This window comes from Lichenostomus cassidix, chromosome 2 (genome assembly GCF_008360975.1).
Source record: "Lichenostomus cassidix isolate B80296 chromosome 2, HeHo_3.0, whole genome shotgun sequence".
Classification (NCBI taxonomy): Eukaryota; Metazoa; Chordata; class Aves; order Passeriformes; family Meliphagidae; genus Lichenostomus; species Lichenostomus cassidix.
This window is the reverse complement of record NC_139482.1, coordinates 90,551,395-90,569,202: the sequence shown is the minus strand read 5'-3', so window position 1 is coordinate 90,569,202 and position 17,808 is coordinate 90,551,395. Positions and strand designations below refer to the sequence as shown.

The 17,808-nt window shown below is 37.3% G+C and overlaps 1 protein-coding gene across 1 annotated transcript in view; it reads right to left on the bottom strand.

Moving 5' to 3' along the window:
- Positions 1-17,808, bottom strand: part of CTNNAL1 (catenin alpha like 1) — a 58,471-nt gene that overhangs the window by 12,462 nt on the left and 28,201 nt on the right. The window contains exons 4-11 of the mRNA XM_085052330.1: positions 13,167-13,286; positions 10,915-11,004; positions 10,437-10,607; positions 9,206-9,406; positions 7,276-7,362; positions 4,101-4,259; positions 2,575-2,667; positions 2,121-2,271 (exon numbers count right to left, since the gene is read on the bottom strand). Of these exons, the coding sequence (XP_084908456.1) occupies positions 2,121-2,271; positions 2,575-2,667; positions 4,101-4,259; positions 7,276-7,362; positions 9,206-9,406; positions 10,437-10,607; positions 10,915-11,004; positions 13,167-13,286 (1,072 nt within the window). The remainder of the gene's footprint in view (positions 1-2,120; positions 2,272-2,574; positions 2,668-4,100; positions 4,260-7,275; positions 7,363-9,205; positions 9,407-10,436; positions 10,608-10,914; positions 11,005-13,166; positions 13,287-17,808) is intronic.

The window sequence follows — 17,808 nt, the reverse complement described above, 5'->3', positions numbered from 1 at the left end:
TGGGTTACCCTTGTGAAATGATGCTTTAAAGAAAGTGGAAAATACCACTTATGTGTTATCTGCCATCAGCAGCCCCAATAGAAAGTTATTAACTGCAGAGGAGGCTGGGCATCTGACATAAAGAACAATTTGTTTGGAGAGCCAAGTATATGCTTTGCTGTGGCTGCATGATTCTCATCATATTATTTTTAAGTACAGTAACATATATATTTATGTATGTATGCACACACGCCTAGAGAGATATAAATATATAAAAAGGTTATCATTCAACCCTGCTAGACCATTATATGAATATGAAAAAAATCAGATACTGCATGATCAGCCCTAAAGAGTTCAAATTTATTTTAACACATTAACAAGAGTGTAAAACCATAATTTAATTTTCATTTTATAAAATATTATCTTTAAAGAAAGCGAGTATGTCCCTGGCTCCCAAAACAAACAAAAAAAAGCCCTGCTGGAAGTTGAAAGGCCTATAAACAGGATTTCTGATTGCTGCACATATTTATGTGGTATTTCAGACCAAGGTGGAAGAACAGCTGGGATAACAATCATGTTTTTTTTGAAGTCTCAAACTCCCAATAACCTGCACTACACACAATTATTGTAAACTCACTCAGAATTTCAACATATGTTTTCTTTTTCCAAGTCCTGAGGCTCAGGCACACACTCATTTAGCAACCAGGAGCAACAATTTAAGATATTACAACCTGTGGCTGGTTGCTACTGTGCTCAAAATGCTGGCAGGAAAGAACTGCCTACACAGAAAATCAAGAACAGAAAGTTAAACTGACAAAATAAAGCCTAAAAATGAAAAAAAGGTTTCACTTAGTAGCAAGATGAAGTATTGTATCATTGATAAAGTGTCATCTAACCTGAAGAAGGATTTACCTTTTCTGTATCTTAGATACAAAAAGTTAAGTCCCCATATTTAGCTAAATCTAAGCTTTTAAACCTGAGCAATTTTCTTAAAAATACAAGACATTCAGTAGTATTATATATTACATTCTATCTGTATGCAACTGTACTTCAAAGACTGAAACAAACACGTAGCTCCAAGAGGTATGACAGGCTACACTAATGACATAATCTGAAAAAAAATTATGTGGGATAAAAATGAAAACCAAAATGCCTTCCATTTGAAAGGTAAACTACCCGATGCTAAAAGTAGACACAGGTTTTTATTTTCCTTAAGATTCCAAGCTTTTCTTCTACATGTTGTACAAATACCAATAAACTTACCAACCAGAGAAAATATCCCAAGATTGTGCAGAGTCGTCAGAAATTCCATCCCGGAGAAAGGACAGCAGTTTAAAAATCAAATAACTACATTCACTACATAATGAAGTGAATACAAGGCAAGCTGACAGCATAGAATATATATATGTTTTCAAGAAATACAGGAAATGAATTAAACATGTCACAATTCAAGTTGTATCTTGACTGTCATGAACTGATGGTATGTCCTAGACAAAACAAGGGGTGGGTGAAAGCCCTACAGCCCTTGTATTTGGACACTGCTGCCAAAGAGCTGTGTCTAACACTTTTGTGTCCTTTGAACAGTTCCATTTGATTTTGCTAGAACTAATCCCAGCACAGAAAATTAAACGTTGTGGCTAGCACAGGTTTTTCCCATGAGAAGTTTTCTTGTGTTTTGTAAATAAAGATAAAGTTTGGATGCTGTTGGAACAGTGTCCCAGAACTTGGACAGTGCAGGCCTGGCCAATCAGGCCTGGGGGAAGGCTTCTGACTGACCAATCTGGGTGACTTTTGAGAACTCTATATATGTGATGAAATCAAAACAATAAAGGTCATTCCTTCTTGCCACTGAGAACTGATGCATTCATTACTCTGCTAGCTGCTCAACAGCGACAAAACGTAATTAATCTTACACAAGCCAGGCCTTTAAAGATTTGGCTGCTTTTACTTGAAAAAAATCCAATGAGAAGCCTGATTTGACATCTATACAAACCCAATGTATTTGTGTATTACCACCTAGATCCCACAGGATGTGGAACTGTTTATGGCACTACTCTCTTAAGAAAAAAGAATTTCCTGAATCACACTTAAAATTCTCAGATTTGAAGTTACATTTTTCTATTTCTACACAGCATTCTTACCTCTTCTTCCTTCAAACACATCATTGATTTCTCTTAACAACAAAGACATGTCACTCAGTTGAGACTCCCAGGCCTCGCAGAACACCTCAAGATTTTCTTTTGCAATCTTGCTAGATGGATGTAATGCCAGGGTTTCTGCAGCAGAAATTATCTGGACAAAGAACAAAGCATTTGCTATTGCAAGTCCCAGTACATAGTGTTCCACATGAATTCACAAATGCCTCCACAGGCAAAACACAAAATTAAACTGCTACTATTACGTCTCTGTAGTGTATTCATCTGACATTTGCAGGCTCAATGATCTTTCTTGTGCATTCTTTTAGCTACCACCCAGCATCAGAAATGCTCCTTAGAAATGCTTTGAACAGGTCAACATAAAGTCTCTTAAAATTCACACAAGTAGTTTTTACTGATTTATAAGTAGTAGAAGAGGCCAGTTAAAAGCTGAACATACCTGTGGGCCAGTGACCTGAAAGGTATCTTCTGCATGTATGCAAGTAATCTCAAGGGGCTCAGTTCCAGAAACATGCCTCAATAAGCGACACATCTGAATTATTTTAAAAAATATGAAAAGAATGATAAAAAATGTGCTTTTATTAGCAGTGAAAAAAAAAGGTGTACATATAAAAATACATACAAACACAAAGTTATTGATAGTCCTTTCAGAAATTTACTGGGGAGTTCACAGCTGGATATTTCTCAGGGAGAATTAACAATAAAAATGGGGCTAAATCCTGACTTAGAAGGTGTAAAAAACCATCAAGAGAAAAGAAAGTCTTAAGAAATAAATTAAAATAAAACAATGTTTATGACTGAAAGTAAAGACACACATAGAGAACTTGGAAAAATTGTAGCATAAATAACCTCACCAGAAGGCTTTTTCAGCAATTAGCAACCATGTGGAAAATTTAGGCTGTCATCATCTAGAAGACTGAATAATCTTTGTGCAAATCAGTGTCAAATTGGTCTAGGGAAGTCATACTGTTTCCTTCATCGTTTTTCATTTTTTTTAAGTAAGATTAAGAGCCAACTTTGGGTCGAGAAGGAACATGGAAGTTTTCATATCAAAAGGAATTTTTAAGACAGAAACAGCATGTATGAAACTTATTGCACTGTCCATTACCAGAAACGCTGAAAGGTCTCACACACAAACACTATTTAACCTCATCATTATGCCTGAAAAACAAATTAAGTGTCTTACTGGAACACTAGATAGTCTCAGATCAAGGGGACATTAAAGCTGAAGTTAAAAATTCAAAGCATTGTTCTGCCAGTCCTGGAAGGTCAAGGGTGCTGCTTCTGCATATTCATACTTCTGGGATGAATCCTCAAGTCCTGTATATCATCATTTTTCAGAAATGAGTACTGGATACCATGGAAGTATAGCTGCTGGCATCACCATGTTTCAGATCAAAGTGATCTGTATTTGTGTGTCTCTGCTGGCATAGGTACCTCTGCTTGTCTGTGAGATGAGACAGCAACAAGGCACATGTGGCTGACATCCCCTCCCCACACTGCTTTTCACAAAGGAGAAAGATTTTCAGAGGCCCTCTTGAGTGATCTTCAAAAAAATCAAACTCACTGCACTAAGAAATTTAACCATGTATTCCAGCATTCTTGTATATCTGGATTCAGCTACTGCTGGATACTTGCTGCTTGAAAGAAAAGGGTTATCATCTCCCCTTGGATCTAGAAATTTACCTTTTTATTAATATTTTAGGCCAAAAGTCTACATACAGATTGAGTCTAGATCCATGACGAAAACTGGTTACAACTATATCCCTTCTACAACACCTGCATGCCACAGTGACACCTCTGGCTCAGACCCTGCCAAGAACAATACAAAATTCAACAGCATACCAGGAAAATAAAATAAAATAACAAAAACACAGACCAAAGCCTTCCTAAAGAACAGATTTATGCAAATCCAGCCCCTCGTTTTCTAAGTCTCCTACACAATGAAAGCAGCTGTGAACTCACCTCAACAAGCTGTTCTTTCTGCTCTGATAGCTTGCAAGTATATTCTGCTACAGCTTCAAGATTTCCTTCTACTCCTGTGATTTTTAATGCTTTGAGAACCATATGATCCGTATGGTATTTTAGAAGATCTGCTGCCAGAGATGTTGCTGCATTGTGGACCTTGAGTAGCATTAAAAGGAGAGATAAACCATGGAAGTAAAAAAAAAAAAAAATCTATCCTATAGCAAGTGAGACCAGCTTAAGAGACAGACTGATTTTTCAAGAAGCAAAAAATTTACTGCCATGAAAGCTCATATACAGCTTGCTTATTATCTGGAGTTTTATTTCTTCAACTACTATCCAAAGATAAAATCCACTGCAATCAAAACAAAAAAAGAAAAGCCAAAAAACCCCCCATGAACAAGAAAAACCAACTCTATAACGAAATATGAAGAGAAACAAAAGAGCAGCTGGGTAACATGAGACCATGAAGATATGACACCACTGCTTTCTGATTATGTTACAGCTGGGGAAAAACCAGGCACATGAATCTGTGGGTCACCAAGTTCAGCATAAGCAAAGCACAATGGCCACTCCACTTCTTGTAAAGAACACACATTAAACTGTGTGAATCAGACTGAAGCACGCAAATCTGAATTTATTATATATTAGAAATTAGAATTATCAGTGATACAAAGAACAGCTTGAATATAATCAGCTTGTGACACAGCCTTAGGAAAGTATAAAGCACTTTTTCTACAAGGAGATGGGTCTTGAAATCTCAAACACTCTCCCTATGCTCCCAAGAAGCAATGAGAAGCTTCTTGTTTAAACACAGACCTAAATCCAAACACACACTTGGAAACTGTGCTGTGAAGGACTCTGGTTGACAACAGCTATCAGTGACAGCTGCTGCTAGTTCTAGTAACCAGTCCATAGGTTCATGTGTGCCCTGCAATCAGCCCCATCTTAAGAACATTGCTAAAACCAAAACAGCAACTTCTTTAGAAACAGCAGAGTGTGCTCATAGGACTATTGTGAGCCTTGTAATGCTGCACTCACTTTGCTAGACTACACTGAGTACAGAACAAATTTGGTGTTCAAGAGAAAGTATTCTTCCAGCTCTTATGAATGCAATGAGCTTGGAACTGACTCTGTAGACAAGGGAGTTTACTGGAATGGTATGTTGGGGTTTTTATTCCATTGGACTCTACTTTTACCCCTTTCTTCTCGCAGTACTTCCTGTGCATCCAGAATTAACTTTTTCTGCATTTGTTTTTTAATTTCACAAAAAAGACAACTGAATTATTGCCTCAAAACCTGCTGCAATTGTTTTTTAGAGGGGGAAAAACAAACTACGACAACCTGTTATAAACTATTTATATAACGCTGCTCACATGGCATTAAAAATTAGTACAAATCACTAATCCCAGAAATGAAGTCAGCTCTGAAGAAAGGACATCTGAAAGGCTTGTAATGTTGAAATAGGAACTGGCAAGTCTCATTTATATATAGACTACATAGGGATTATCTTTTCATTAGAGATTCTTTTCATCTTGATCTGAAATAGAAATATACTTCTACTTAATGCTGTCTCTGAGCATTAGCAGGAAAATCATCTCAAGGAAGGAACATAACTTTTGTTTCTTCCATAACAAAACAGAGATGGCTAAGAACTATTCCAACAAGTCTATCTTTTGTTCTCAGCCACTAAGGCTCTTAAAAACATTTTAATTAAAGCCACAATATTTTAATTTTACCAACAGAAGTCCTGGTTGTTGACTTAATACACTGCAGCAGCCCACGTCAGACTGACAGGACAGCCCTGAGCCATGTACAGAAGCAAGGCCACTCTGGGATCATTCAATCACTACACAGAAAACAACAAAAATGACATAATTCTCTGAACTTACTTCTAAGCATAGCATGAATCCTTTCTTTCACACACCATATTTCAGCCACCTGTAGCTTTATGATCTATGCAATTACGTAGTCACATCCTAATTTGACTGGGAACTCTTTCACCTCATTCAGCATCTGGGAACAATGTTACTCAAAAAGGATAATCTCACTGTTAGAGCAGCTGAATGCTACTTTGGAAAACCTCTGCTACTGATTTCCTACATAATGGTGACCAAATTACAAACCAGCACATAATCAAAGCGCAAAAATTATGTATCCTCCATTTTCTGGGAGCCCAACATTCTGCTGGACAGCAGAAGCACAACTGAACTGAAACAGACTGAAAGCACTGTTCAAATCTTCAGGACAGCTGCAGGAACTATAGCCCAGAGGACAAAATTCCTCATTTTGCCCATGGTAAAAAAGGGCAGCATGACTTTTTGAACAGTCAAGGTTTTCCAGTTACAGCAGCTGACAGCTCAGCCTAAGCAAGTTCACCACACTTCTCTAACATCTTTGCACTGCTCTGTGTTGAAACTCTCACTGTCCTTAATCTTCGTTTCTCCATCTGTTTAAAAGAACAGTAATTTGAAGCAGTAGAAAAGATAGCTGAATGATGTGCAAATATTTAGGAAGCTGCCAGAACTTGGTGTATTTGCTTCAATTCTGTGGAACAGACAAGGCAGCAATGCTATCCTGAGTAGGAAGGGTGAAGACCCTGAGCAGCAAGTGCAGTCCACCCCACGTACCAAATGGGGCAGCTATTCCAAGTGTGTATGCAAGTTGACCTCAGCATACTTGCATTTAGGAAAAGAAAATTTTTTACCACAGGCACATACAAGCTGCCAGCTGTTGAGAAAAAACCCTGAGTACAAGGCACTGTCAATAACATATTTCTGCTAAGGAAATCAATAGAAGAGGTTAAGTACAAATAAACTGTAAATGTAATTTGTTAATTTAGGCACACACTACAAGAAAATGTATGTACAAACAGGGATGAATGCATGCCCAAGGGAAGTTTGCCTTTACATATGAAGTAATGATTATATACACATAATACTTACTTCCAAACACTTATTTTTTGTGGGTTAGCAATGAGCCTATGCATCCAACAGATTTCTAATCAGTAGGGACAAAGATGATACTAGCTCCCTGATATAATTCTGATTTGGTTACTCTTGTTTACAAATAGGCATTATTCTTCCTGAGTATAGAATCCCATTTTACAATTTCACATATAAAAAGTAAGAAATTCAAACTTTTATTCAGTTTATCTTGCTTAAGCTGCACTTACCTCTCTTTTAAGTTCATTCATGCACTGGCAGGTTTTTAAAATGGCTACTTCCAAGTCTTCCATGAGATCCTTTGTCTTTTGGTTTTGCTAAGGACCAAAGAAAGCAACCAACAAGACATTACAAAAAAAACACCCCAGCAAACCCCACCTTTACATCATGTGTCATTAGTTCAAGATGCTTTAGAAGACAGTCTTTTCTTTCTAGATAAAATGCTTTCACTTGTGCATCCTGTTTTAATTCTACCCAAAAAATCCTTTTAGATAAACATTTAACAGCAAATTAGATCTAAAACCAGCAGTAATGCAATCTAATTCACTGCTTCTGTTCAACAGGAATTTATTTTTAAACCTCATTGAGCTTTTTTCAGGAGAAGTTTCCTTAAGGTTCACAACTGCCAGAAATCTTCCACCTGACTATCCTAAAGTAAAACAAGCATTTAAGGCTTTTTTTTTTAAATATAAACACCCTTTTAAAATAAAGTGGTATCTAAAATGTTATACCAAATTGATTTATAAAAAGATTCTCCAGAACATTCACCTTGCAATGAAGCTGTTGAGCTGTAACCAAAAATCCACTTCAGTGAGCTGATACTATATTATCTACTGGTGTGTCTTTAGTCACAGCTAGGCTGGGTTATTTATTAATGAAAATACTTAATGCATAAGCACACACGTGCAAGCCCAAGTATTTTCACAGACCATATATATGCATAATCTTGTACTAGGCTCTCATTTCTATCGCTTGAAATGTAGCTTGTAAATTATTTAGAGGTGATTATTTTCCACCAGAAATAGAGCTCAAGTGTCCTAGTTTTGGCTGGGATAGAATTAATTTTCTTCATAAATCTGGCATGGTGCTGCTGTGATAAAAGCAGTGCTGACAACATGGTGTTAGTTATTGCTGAGGAGTGTTTACACAGCTGCCTGCCAGGGCTAACCAGCAACACCAAGCTAAACACAGGTATAGCTCCTATAGTTAAGGGTGTCTATGCAATTAATATTCTGTATGTGTCATTTGTCATAACAATAGTCTGTATTAACAGTAAGATTTATATGCCCTTCAGACTGCACTACTACATTAAAAACAACTGACTGTAGTACCTGATTCAAAGAGGAAGAAAGGAACAAAAACACTTTCTCACAAGAAAAACACTCAGATAAGTCATATCCTATACTAGGACACATCTGCCATATTTCAGAGTGTTTCAGAGTGTTGATAAGATTTTGGGGTATACATTTCCCCAGGAGCAAGACTAAAAGCAAGTCAGCATCAAAACCAGAAGATGCATTTTCCATCTCTGCTTCACCTTTGCATGTATATTCTATCATTTTAAAGGAACAAGTAAGACAAATGACAGAGGCAGGCTTTATACGCTTCTTCTCTAAAAGCTACCATCATTTAAATAATGTAAAAAAGGACAAACAAAAATAGCCTGTAAGACTTCTTGTTTCTCTCCTCTCTCTGTAAGATTAAAAAACCAGTCAATTTTTTAGAATGTTTCCCTTTCCAATAGTGTAACCATTTTCAATATTCTGTTGAAAACAAGAAACAAAACTCTGGTCACTGCTATAGGATCAAGACAATTGAAATATCTGAACCACTCCACCTAAAGACCTCACTGTTTAAGTCTGTGCAATGATACTTCTGTTCACTGCCTTTTTTCCTCTTACATCTTCATTAAAATTAGTCGACTACCATCAGTAGCCTAATTTAGCCATCAAAGAATCAATGTAGCAATACCACTGGGACAGAGGGAGGACAGAACATATGGAAGCTGCAAGAAGCACAGAACAAACTGTGGCTTCCTTGATCAGCTCCAACTGTGAGGAATACACTCAGTTCTCTCTTCCTAGACCAGAAGAAAGACTGCATTAAGAATTTCTTTTTAAAGTAGAGGTGAAAAGATTTACTTTGCTAAAAAGCTCTTACAGCTTGCATCCACACTGAAACCAGCTGCTCTAGCTCCATTTTAGCCTGTTTAGACAGCTCCAAAATGTGCTCTCTGTGCTCATGACTGGTATAGGCAGAGTCTGTGAAGTCTTCTGTATGTTCCAGGATAACTTCCAGCATTGTTGAAAGGTTCTCTTTTGAGAGGAAATAAAGATTCTCACGGAGACCTTCCACTTTATTCTGAAAAAGAAGCACATCAGTTACTTGAGAATTTACATGATGATACAGTTGTGACACAAATGCAGAAAGCAGATGCATCATTTTACATTTTGATTTTCTTTTCAGTGCTTTTTTATATTTTTCCCTTGTTTTCAAAGTAATCCAACAACTTGCTTGTGTCCAGGCCTCCAGTTTAGGGTTTGGGATGTGTTTTTTTAAGTGATAATGCCATCAGCAAGTTACTAGCCACTTACCAGGAATAACAGCAAATACACCATTGTTCTATTGCTGTCAGTAAAAAGTTTCTAAGTGCAGTAAGTTTCAGAAATTAAATATGTGTTCCAATTTTATTTTATCTTTCCACATCCACGTAATCAATTTTGTGTAGTTTTCTAGAAATGTGTATGTAGCAAATTGAATACTTTGGGGCACTCTCAAAAAATTTCACTTGAAATTTAAAGAGGGGGAAATAGATAAACAAATACATTGAATCAAAGTGACAGGCTCAAAAGCAGTAAGCCATGGTTGCTTATTAACTGTTCTTAATGGAGTATGAAATTCAGAAAAGCCTTTATGAGTAAAAAAGTCAACTGACCTACAGGATACAATTTCAATTCAGAACATTTCTGTTGAATGACAGTTCACTCTTTTAAATGTTTGTAAGAATATTTTTTCACGCAGTTTTAAAAACATTAATGATTACAAAGTAGTCTTGAACAGCAACTATTTTAATGAAGGTCTGATCAGATCCTGATACTTCAGTTTATTCAATACCAGTGCATCACCTCAACAAAACATTAGAATTGTGATTGTATACTGAGTCAGAAGAAGATGGCAAGTATCAGGAGGTGTATTCTGGCAATGACTATTAAATTATAGTCACCTCTTGTAAGATTCTTTAACATTTTGGGACAGTTATTTCAATTAAGACTGCTGAAGAGATGCAGCTCCATGATTTCAGATCTAACACCACTCTTTTATTTTTTTTTCCAAAATCCAAATTAAGTGGCACTTTATTGGCTGTAGAAAACAATATTATTTCTACTCTTACCTTGAATTCTTTGATGCCAGAATATATGCTGATGGGGGCCATCTCATTTTCTCCATTTGGTCTAGAGTCAGTTACGATTTCTATTACCTGTTCCAAAGCTAGTCTCATCCGATGAAAAACTCCATCTTTGTTAATACGAGCAGATTCACAGTCTGGATGCCTCAGACAAGTCTTTTTAAAGAAAATAAAGTAACTATTATTAAAGAGTAAACACGCAGTATATTGAACCAAATGCTTCCTGCTAAGACAAATATAAAGAATGTGTTAGAATACAGTGAATTCTCTCTCTTAAACTGCTGTTAAGTAGAATTCACACCATTACTCAGAATATAAAGATTTTCTTTCCTTATTCTTTACACTTACACTATTCTTTAGCATGAAATCTAAAGTGGGGCTGAGAGAGGAGAGTCAGCTCTCCTGGCAGATGCCATGCTCTGTGATTTAGCAAAGCTGTGTAAGGGGACACATATTCTCTCACCTTTGAAGCAGTCAGGAGCATCATGGTGCACTTCTCAAGAACAGCCCTAGATGCTGCCATTCTAGCCTTTTTCTTCTCATCCTTCAAATCCTAAACACCAAAAAAAAAAAGACCCAAATATTACACAGTATTTAAAATATAAACTGCTTTTGAGATCAGAAAAAGGAAACTCTCTTGCAGGTGAATGGTTTGTGAGAAAGCTTCCTAATTTCCAAAAACTGCTATTTTCAGCCTAACTCATGATCTAGAACTTCCTTTTCAGACAGATTTTAATTTATGCATTTATTCTTGGCTCTATCCAATTTAGATTTCAAAGAAGAAAGATCTCCAAGATACAGAGCATGTTATGTAAACTGTTGCTAATTTTGATACCTTTATCATAAAGCATTATTCATAAAACAGAAAAATGAGGTGAAAAGAATAGCTGACAAGAACTATTTTCTGAAATGGAGGGGAGGGTAAGGTAGAGACAGAGAACACCTGCTTTTCATTGTATTGCAGTGGAAGAAATGTAAACTAAATCTTTTTTCTACTTGAGTGTTATATTTGCTACATACCAGTAATAAAAAAAGTCTTAACAGGCTGAAAAAGCAATTCTTCTGTATTTCTCTGCATTGAGTAGAGAAACTTATCAAGAATTTTCCCGCTATAGATGGATATGCCTGCAAAACTATACTATACTATACTATACTGAACTATACTCCCAGCCAAGTTCATCAAAACAGAAGAGTTTAGACTCCAAACTGGGATGTGGAGGAAGAAGGAAAGACATGAACCCTTCAATAAGAGGATCTAACACGAGGAAGAACTTAGCTACAACTACGATCTTCTCACTGCTCACAAAGACAGTTGAGTGCAATCTGAGTGCTAAACAGGCAGCTGAAGGTTTACAGGATGTAATTAATCCTAACATACCTTAGATTAAACAAAAACACCCAGATAAATCACAGCAGCAGTCTCTTTTGACATTTTTATTTGTAGTTAGCAACTACAGAAAAAGTTTAATATCAAAATCACATTAAAAAAAAGCCCAAAACAACAAAAACAAGAAAACAGTTAATTTCTGAAAGTCTGACATTACACTGATAAATTTGATGGCACACATAAAATACTATGAGGGATGTTTCCTCCCCATAAAACTAGTAGTGTGACAAGCAGCCGACAGTGTAAACTGAGCATATCAAAAAAGTCCTAACACAATTGAAAAAGTGGTAATGGAGAACTCTCCAAAAGAGTCAAGTAGGCAAGGAAAGGAGAGCAGAAGACCACTTAATATTGAAAATCCAAAACAGCTGAAAAGAGTACCACTTCCTAGTAATACATCTTTCCCTTTCAAAGGAAGAATGGCTTCAGTGAAAAAATACTTCAAGGAAAAACAAAGAGCTCACTTCCAAGCAGGTATTTCTTTTAATTATAAGTAGCTTTCCCAGCAATGGCTCTTTGACACTAAGCATGCACACATAAACAGTAAAAAACCCCAAAAAACGTGACTTTGGCCAATTTGTTTACACAAACTGAATTCTGAATTTTGATAGGCATTAGGGACTCTTATATTTATATCAAAACCCCTAGTTTTGTTCTGAAGAGAGGATTGGATTATCAAGGGAAAGCAACTATAGCTCACAGCATAAGTCTTAAGCCTCAGCAAACCCATTAATTTACATGGATGTAGCGGGGAAAAAAAGCTTCCTGTATGAATGAAAGGCTTTGAAAAAGTAGCTGCATGTGAGAACTAAAAAAAAATCATTGCCCTAACATAAGAAAGTTTTGACCTAAACCTAGAAAAATATTTCATAACAATAACAAAAAAAACCAAACCCTTACAAGCCACCAAGTAGATGGTTTATTGGAATCTAAGGATTTAATGTTTGGTGTTTTCTAAAATAACGAAGGCCTTTCACTATGTGCGAACATCAAATATTTCTGTCAAGTAACAACAGACAAACTCTCTACCAGAGTAATGAGCCAGCAAAGTTAGAGCCAAAAGACAGTGATTGAAGCCAAAGGACACTGCAAATAACACACACCCAGGCTGCTGGAAGATATGCAGGTCAAACAATGCAGTGATATTTCTCAGGCTGAGTTGTAAAATCAAAAGATGTCTTTTGGGTGGAGCGAGGAGAGTATAAATTCTAGAGACAAGACACCAGCAATTATTTTGTTTCATCATCCCAGAAGAACCCATATCTTCCTGATAATAAAATGAAGATGACACTGTGCAACATCTCTCACAATCTTCTATTAATACTTACATTTTGCCGATCTCCAGTTAAATGGGCAAACTCCACCATTTCATTTCCAAACTGGCTGAATATTTGTACAAACTCCTGGAAACTACTGACTTTTTCTAGTTGTTCCATTGTTGCAAGAACCTGAATGATCAGGGAAAATAATGTACATTATCAAGATGCCAAACAAAACCATTATTATTGAACTAGAAATACTATTATTTAAAATCACTTCTAAGTTGTGTAGTATAAAATGTATCTATTTTGTTACTAATTAACATTAACAGCTGGAAATCAAATGTAAGTTAATTATCATGCTTCATTCCAAATGAGTCATACATTGTCAGCCCTCAAAAAACATTTTCTTTGCTCTTCACAGTATTAAGAGTAACAGTATTACTGGATTCAGCTTCCAGATTCAGGAAAAAATGTGACTTTAAATTTAGTATGACAGTAGCAAGAGCAGATTACATCCCCCTGTTATATCCTTGCATTGCAACTCTCAATTTGAGATGCATAACTTTTAAAGTCTAAAATCACAGTTGCACAGATGTTTCAGTGGCTCTGTACATTAAAAAAAGGCAACAGAATTCAACAAAACTGAACAAAGAAATAGAAATTAGTTACTACATGGTTTAATACCTTCCATAACAACCTACTGTAACTCTGGAGATTTTTATTAGTTGCATATAAAACAAAGAACTGAATATACCCCAGTTGTATCAAGCTCTTACTCAAGATACATTAAAGGCTGTATAATCAGCATTTTTTTAAGCATTCAGCAAAGAGTATCACAGAGCTTATAAACTACTGATTACTGAAGGTATTCTGTGAAGTCTACAATGTGGATTATTACAGAGATTAGCATCTGTTTTTTTCAGGTTAGACATATATACTTGCTAATCTCAAAGTGATCTTTCAAATCCACTAAATGTCTTCAGAAGGAAAAACACTCAAAGCAGTTCTTTATTGTCTTTCAGACTGCAGATAAGATACCACATGAAAATTTAACAGACTGAACTTGAAAGGGAGAAACTTCAACTTATTTTTCCTTTCCTATGCCAGAAGTATCTTCCCCCCAAATACAAAAGCAGTGTATTATGACAAACTCCCCCATCCCTGCAACCTTGGCAAACTCTCCTAGAAGCACCCATTCGTTTGTGGTAGAGCAGCTGCTCCATCTCAGTTGTAACCTATGTAAAGCAAGTGTTCCACTAAACCTGGTGGCTGCTGTGGAACTGACCGCTTTATCAAGCAATATCAGGCTGCAGCATCTTTCTGAGTCTATTATGTTGGGCAGCCAGTTCCACACAGGCTGTAGAAGCAAGGACTTTCCTGACTGGAGTGTTGATGCAAGAGCAAGGCCTGAATGTGAAGGACTTGGAAGGAAGCAGCACAAAGATGTGGAAATAGCAGCATGAGAATGGAAGAAGGAGAGAACCACAGGACTGGGAAAGTGAGGATGTAGAAAAGTAAATATGGATAGAAGAAGAAAACATACAAGCTAAGGTCCCCACTTTCTCTTCTACGAATGGATTAAAAAACCATTAATGATGCTCAACCACTATTGATTTAAGAAACTGTAGTACTTTATGAGTATGACCTTAGTTGCAAACAACTCTGTTACAGTTTTCTGTGTTTCTCTCATGACAAATTTCTTGTCAAATAAAAATTTCAGTGAAAGCACATGCATTTCAATTACACTGAATAACTTCAGAAATCCCAGGCAGAGCTGACACTCTAAAAAACTGCACAGACAGCTCTAAATTTGTCTAAAGCTTATTCAAGAAGCTGTTACAATACAAAATACCTGTGAGGTCTTCATAATTTTTTGTTTAAAAACTTCTTCAACAAGAAACACACCAATAGTAATGAAAATGTACATTTTTAATTAAAAGGTTAGAAAGATGTAACAAAACAAGGCTTTAAGTTCTTACTCATATCTAAATTAGCACCAGGTATTGCACAGCTACTGCTGCAGGATGAACGTCGCCTCACAGACAGCAGTTGTAGGCTGACATCACTTCAGGGCACATCCGTATTTTGATCCAAAATGAACAGTGCAGCAACTCCCCCACTATCTGTCACTTCCCTGCTCATTGTTCTGGCTCTCCTAACCTGACTGGTGACAGCGAGTGGAGCAAAACTTCAAGCTCACTGATGCAGTGACTAAGTCTGATGGACAATGAAACTAATTTTGTAAGGCAGGAAAGATGTGGGCAGGGACTGAAGAAAATATATGCAATCCAAGAACACAAGGACAGTATATGTGGTGCACATGTGGAAGCAAGAGCAGAATCACTGGGGATCACCAGCCAGAGGCTGGATTCTGGAACAGATCACCATTCTGGAAGATCTCAATCGCTTCATCTGTCTGAGAGACTGGATGTCCAAACCACTGTTTTTCTATCCTTTGCCCTTGACTGACTCTTTATTCACGTGAGGAACATGAAAATAAAGGTGTTCAGAAACAGGCAGCAAAAAAATTGGCAACAGAAGTTTAACACTGGGCATTCAGTCTCTAAGATAAAAATGAAGCTGAGATCTTCTGGAACAGTTACTCATTTCAAGAAGCCAGAATCTTCTCCAGTTGGCAGTACTGATGATCCTCTTCCTACCCTTCCATCTTCTCTGCCATATTATACTACGTTGTCTCAGAGTATTTGTGTGCATTTTTAAGTCCCTGTCTATATTATCCCTCTACCCCAATGCTTCCTATGGGAAGAACTTCTTTGTTATCCATCCATCTGACACACTTTTCAGGAGTGTACGCTACAAAAATTAGGGTATATATATATATATATAAGACCTGTATAAGACACCATAATTTGTTTAATCTGGTCCTAGAGATGTGAATTGCTCTATTGGTACCAGAGAGAGAAGCAGACTTTCTCAAACATGTGCACTATGCACAGAAGAGTGAATGCAGTAAATTCCAAGAGACCACAAGGACTAGCTGTGTCCGGGGGGGCATCAGGCACAGCATCACCAGCCAGGCAAAGCAGGGGACTGTCCTGCTCAGCACTAGGATGGCCTCACCTCGAGTGCTGGTGGCAGTTTTGGGTGTCACAATATAGGAAAAATATTAAGCTATTAAACAGCATCCAAAGGAGGGCTACAAAGGTGGTGAAGGGCCTTGAGGGGAAGCCCTGTGAGGAGCATCTTGGTCTGTTCAGCCTGGAGGAGACTGAGGGGAGACTCCATTGCAGTCTACAACTTCCTCATGAGGGGAAGAGGAGGGACAGACACTGATCTCTTCTCTGTGGTGACAGGACCCAAGGGAATGGCCTGAAGTTGTGGCAGAGGAGGTTTAGGTTGGGTATCAGGAAAAGGTTTTTCACCCAGGGGGTGGTTGGGCACTGGAACAGCTCCCCAGGGAAGTGGTCACAGCACCAGCCTGACAGAGTTCAAGAACCATTTGGACAATGGTCTCAGGCACATAGTGTGGCTCTTGGGGTGTCCTGTACAGGGCCAGAAGCTGGACTTTGATAATTCTCATGGGTTCCTTCCAACTCAGGATATTCTATGATTCTACGCCTATGGCAGTCAGTATCTGATACACTTACTCTGGACTATGAGATTGCTTGAAATGCTATCAAAATTCAATTGTGCACTCATACTTACTATATTCACATTGGTGTATACATGACAATATTTTCATCTATATTTAAAATTATCAGAGACTTAGCCTGCTCCTGAAAGGATATATCCTTCCTTATTCTTATATGCATTTGCACAGTTGCTCTGTTGCCTAAAGGAGCAACTTTTGTTACCAGAAGCCACTTTTGGAAAGGTAACTTTATTAGGATTACTGCATGGCTGCAGACAACATCAGAAAAGCAGCAAAAGGTATTAAATGCATCATTCTGGTCTTCCATGAAAGAAAAGACCAAAGCTGCAAGGAACTTCAGCAAACTGATATTGACAAACTGCTGCCCCCTTAACCAGCCACTGGGAGAAGAAATGAGCACAAAGATAGCAAATCAGTGCTGCCAAGTCTAAAGCCAGAGAGAATCAGGTAATTTCACTGTTTTTGAATCCTGGACTGAACTAAGTGTCTTGGATCTAGGTGCTGCAAAAGAGAGACCAGGGTGTCTGGAAAGTAAACTGGGACAAAGGAATAGAGACAGCATGAGGAGTCAAAAGTGGAAAGAGGAGCACAGCTCTGGATTATAAGTCCAAAATTAATGGAAAACCCCAGGCCTTATCAGGTTCTCATTTTTCAAACATGAGATTTTTCTATTTTTGTTTTAGCACATTCTGGTGGAAAAAAAATGGAAGAATATCCTACAGGCAAGACAGTGAAGTCTGACTCTATAAAATAGATTACAATTAAGGTTAAATGGGCCTTCATGCATTATTTAAACCAACCAAGTAGTTTCACGCTAAGTTTCATGAAAAACTTAAAACCTTTTAATCTGTAAGCCTCACTTCACTAGCACAGACTTTCATGTGCATTCCTCACAGCTTTTTGCTTAGATGCCATAATGCACTCCTTGTCTTGATCCTGACAGTACAAACATCCTGTCATTAGCAAGTAGAAGCTTTTATTGACCTTTTTACCAATGGACACACTTTTCACCTTGCAGCACATTTAAAGTTAAATAAGCAGTAACACAGCATCTTCTCCATCACTAAGTGAATCAAGCAATTCGGGTCACATAAA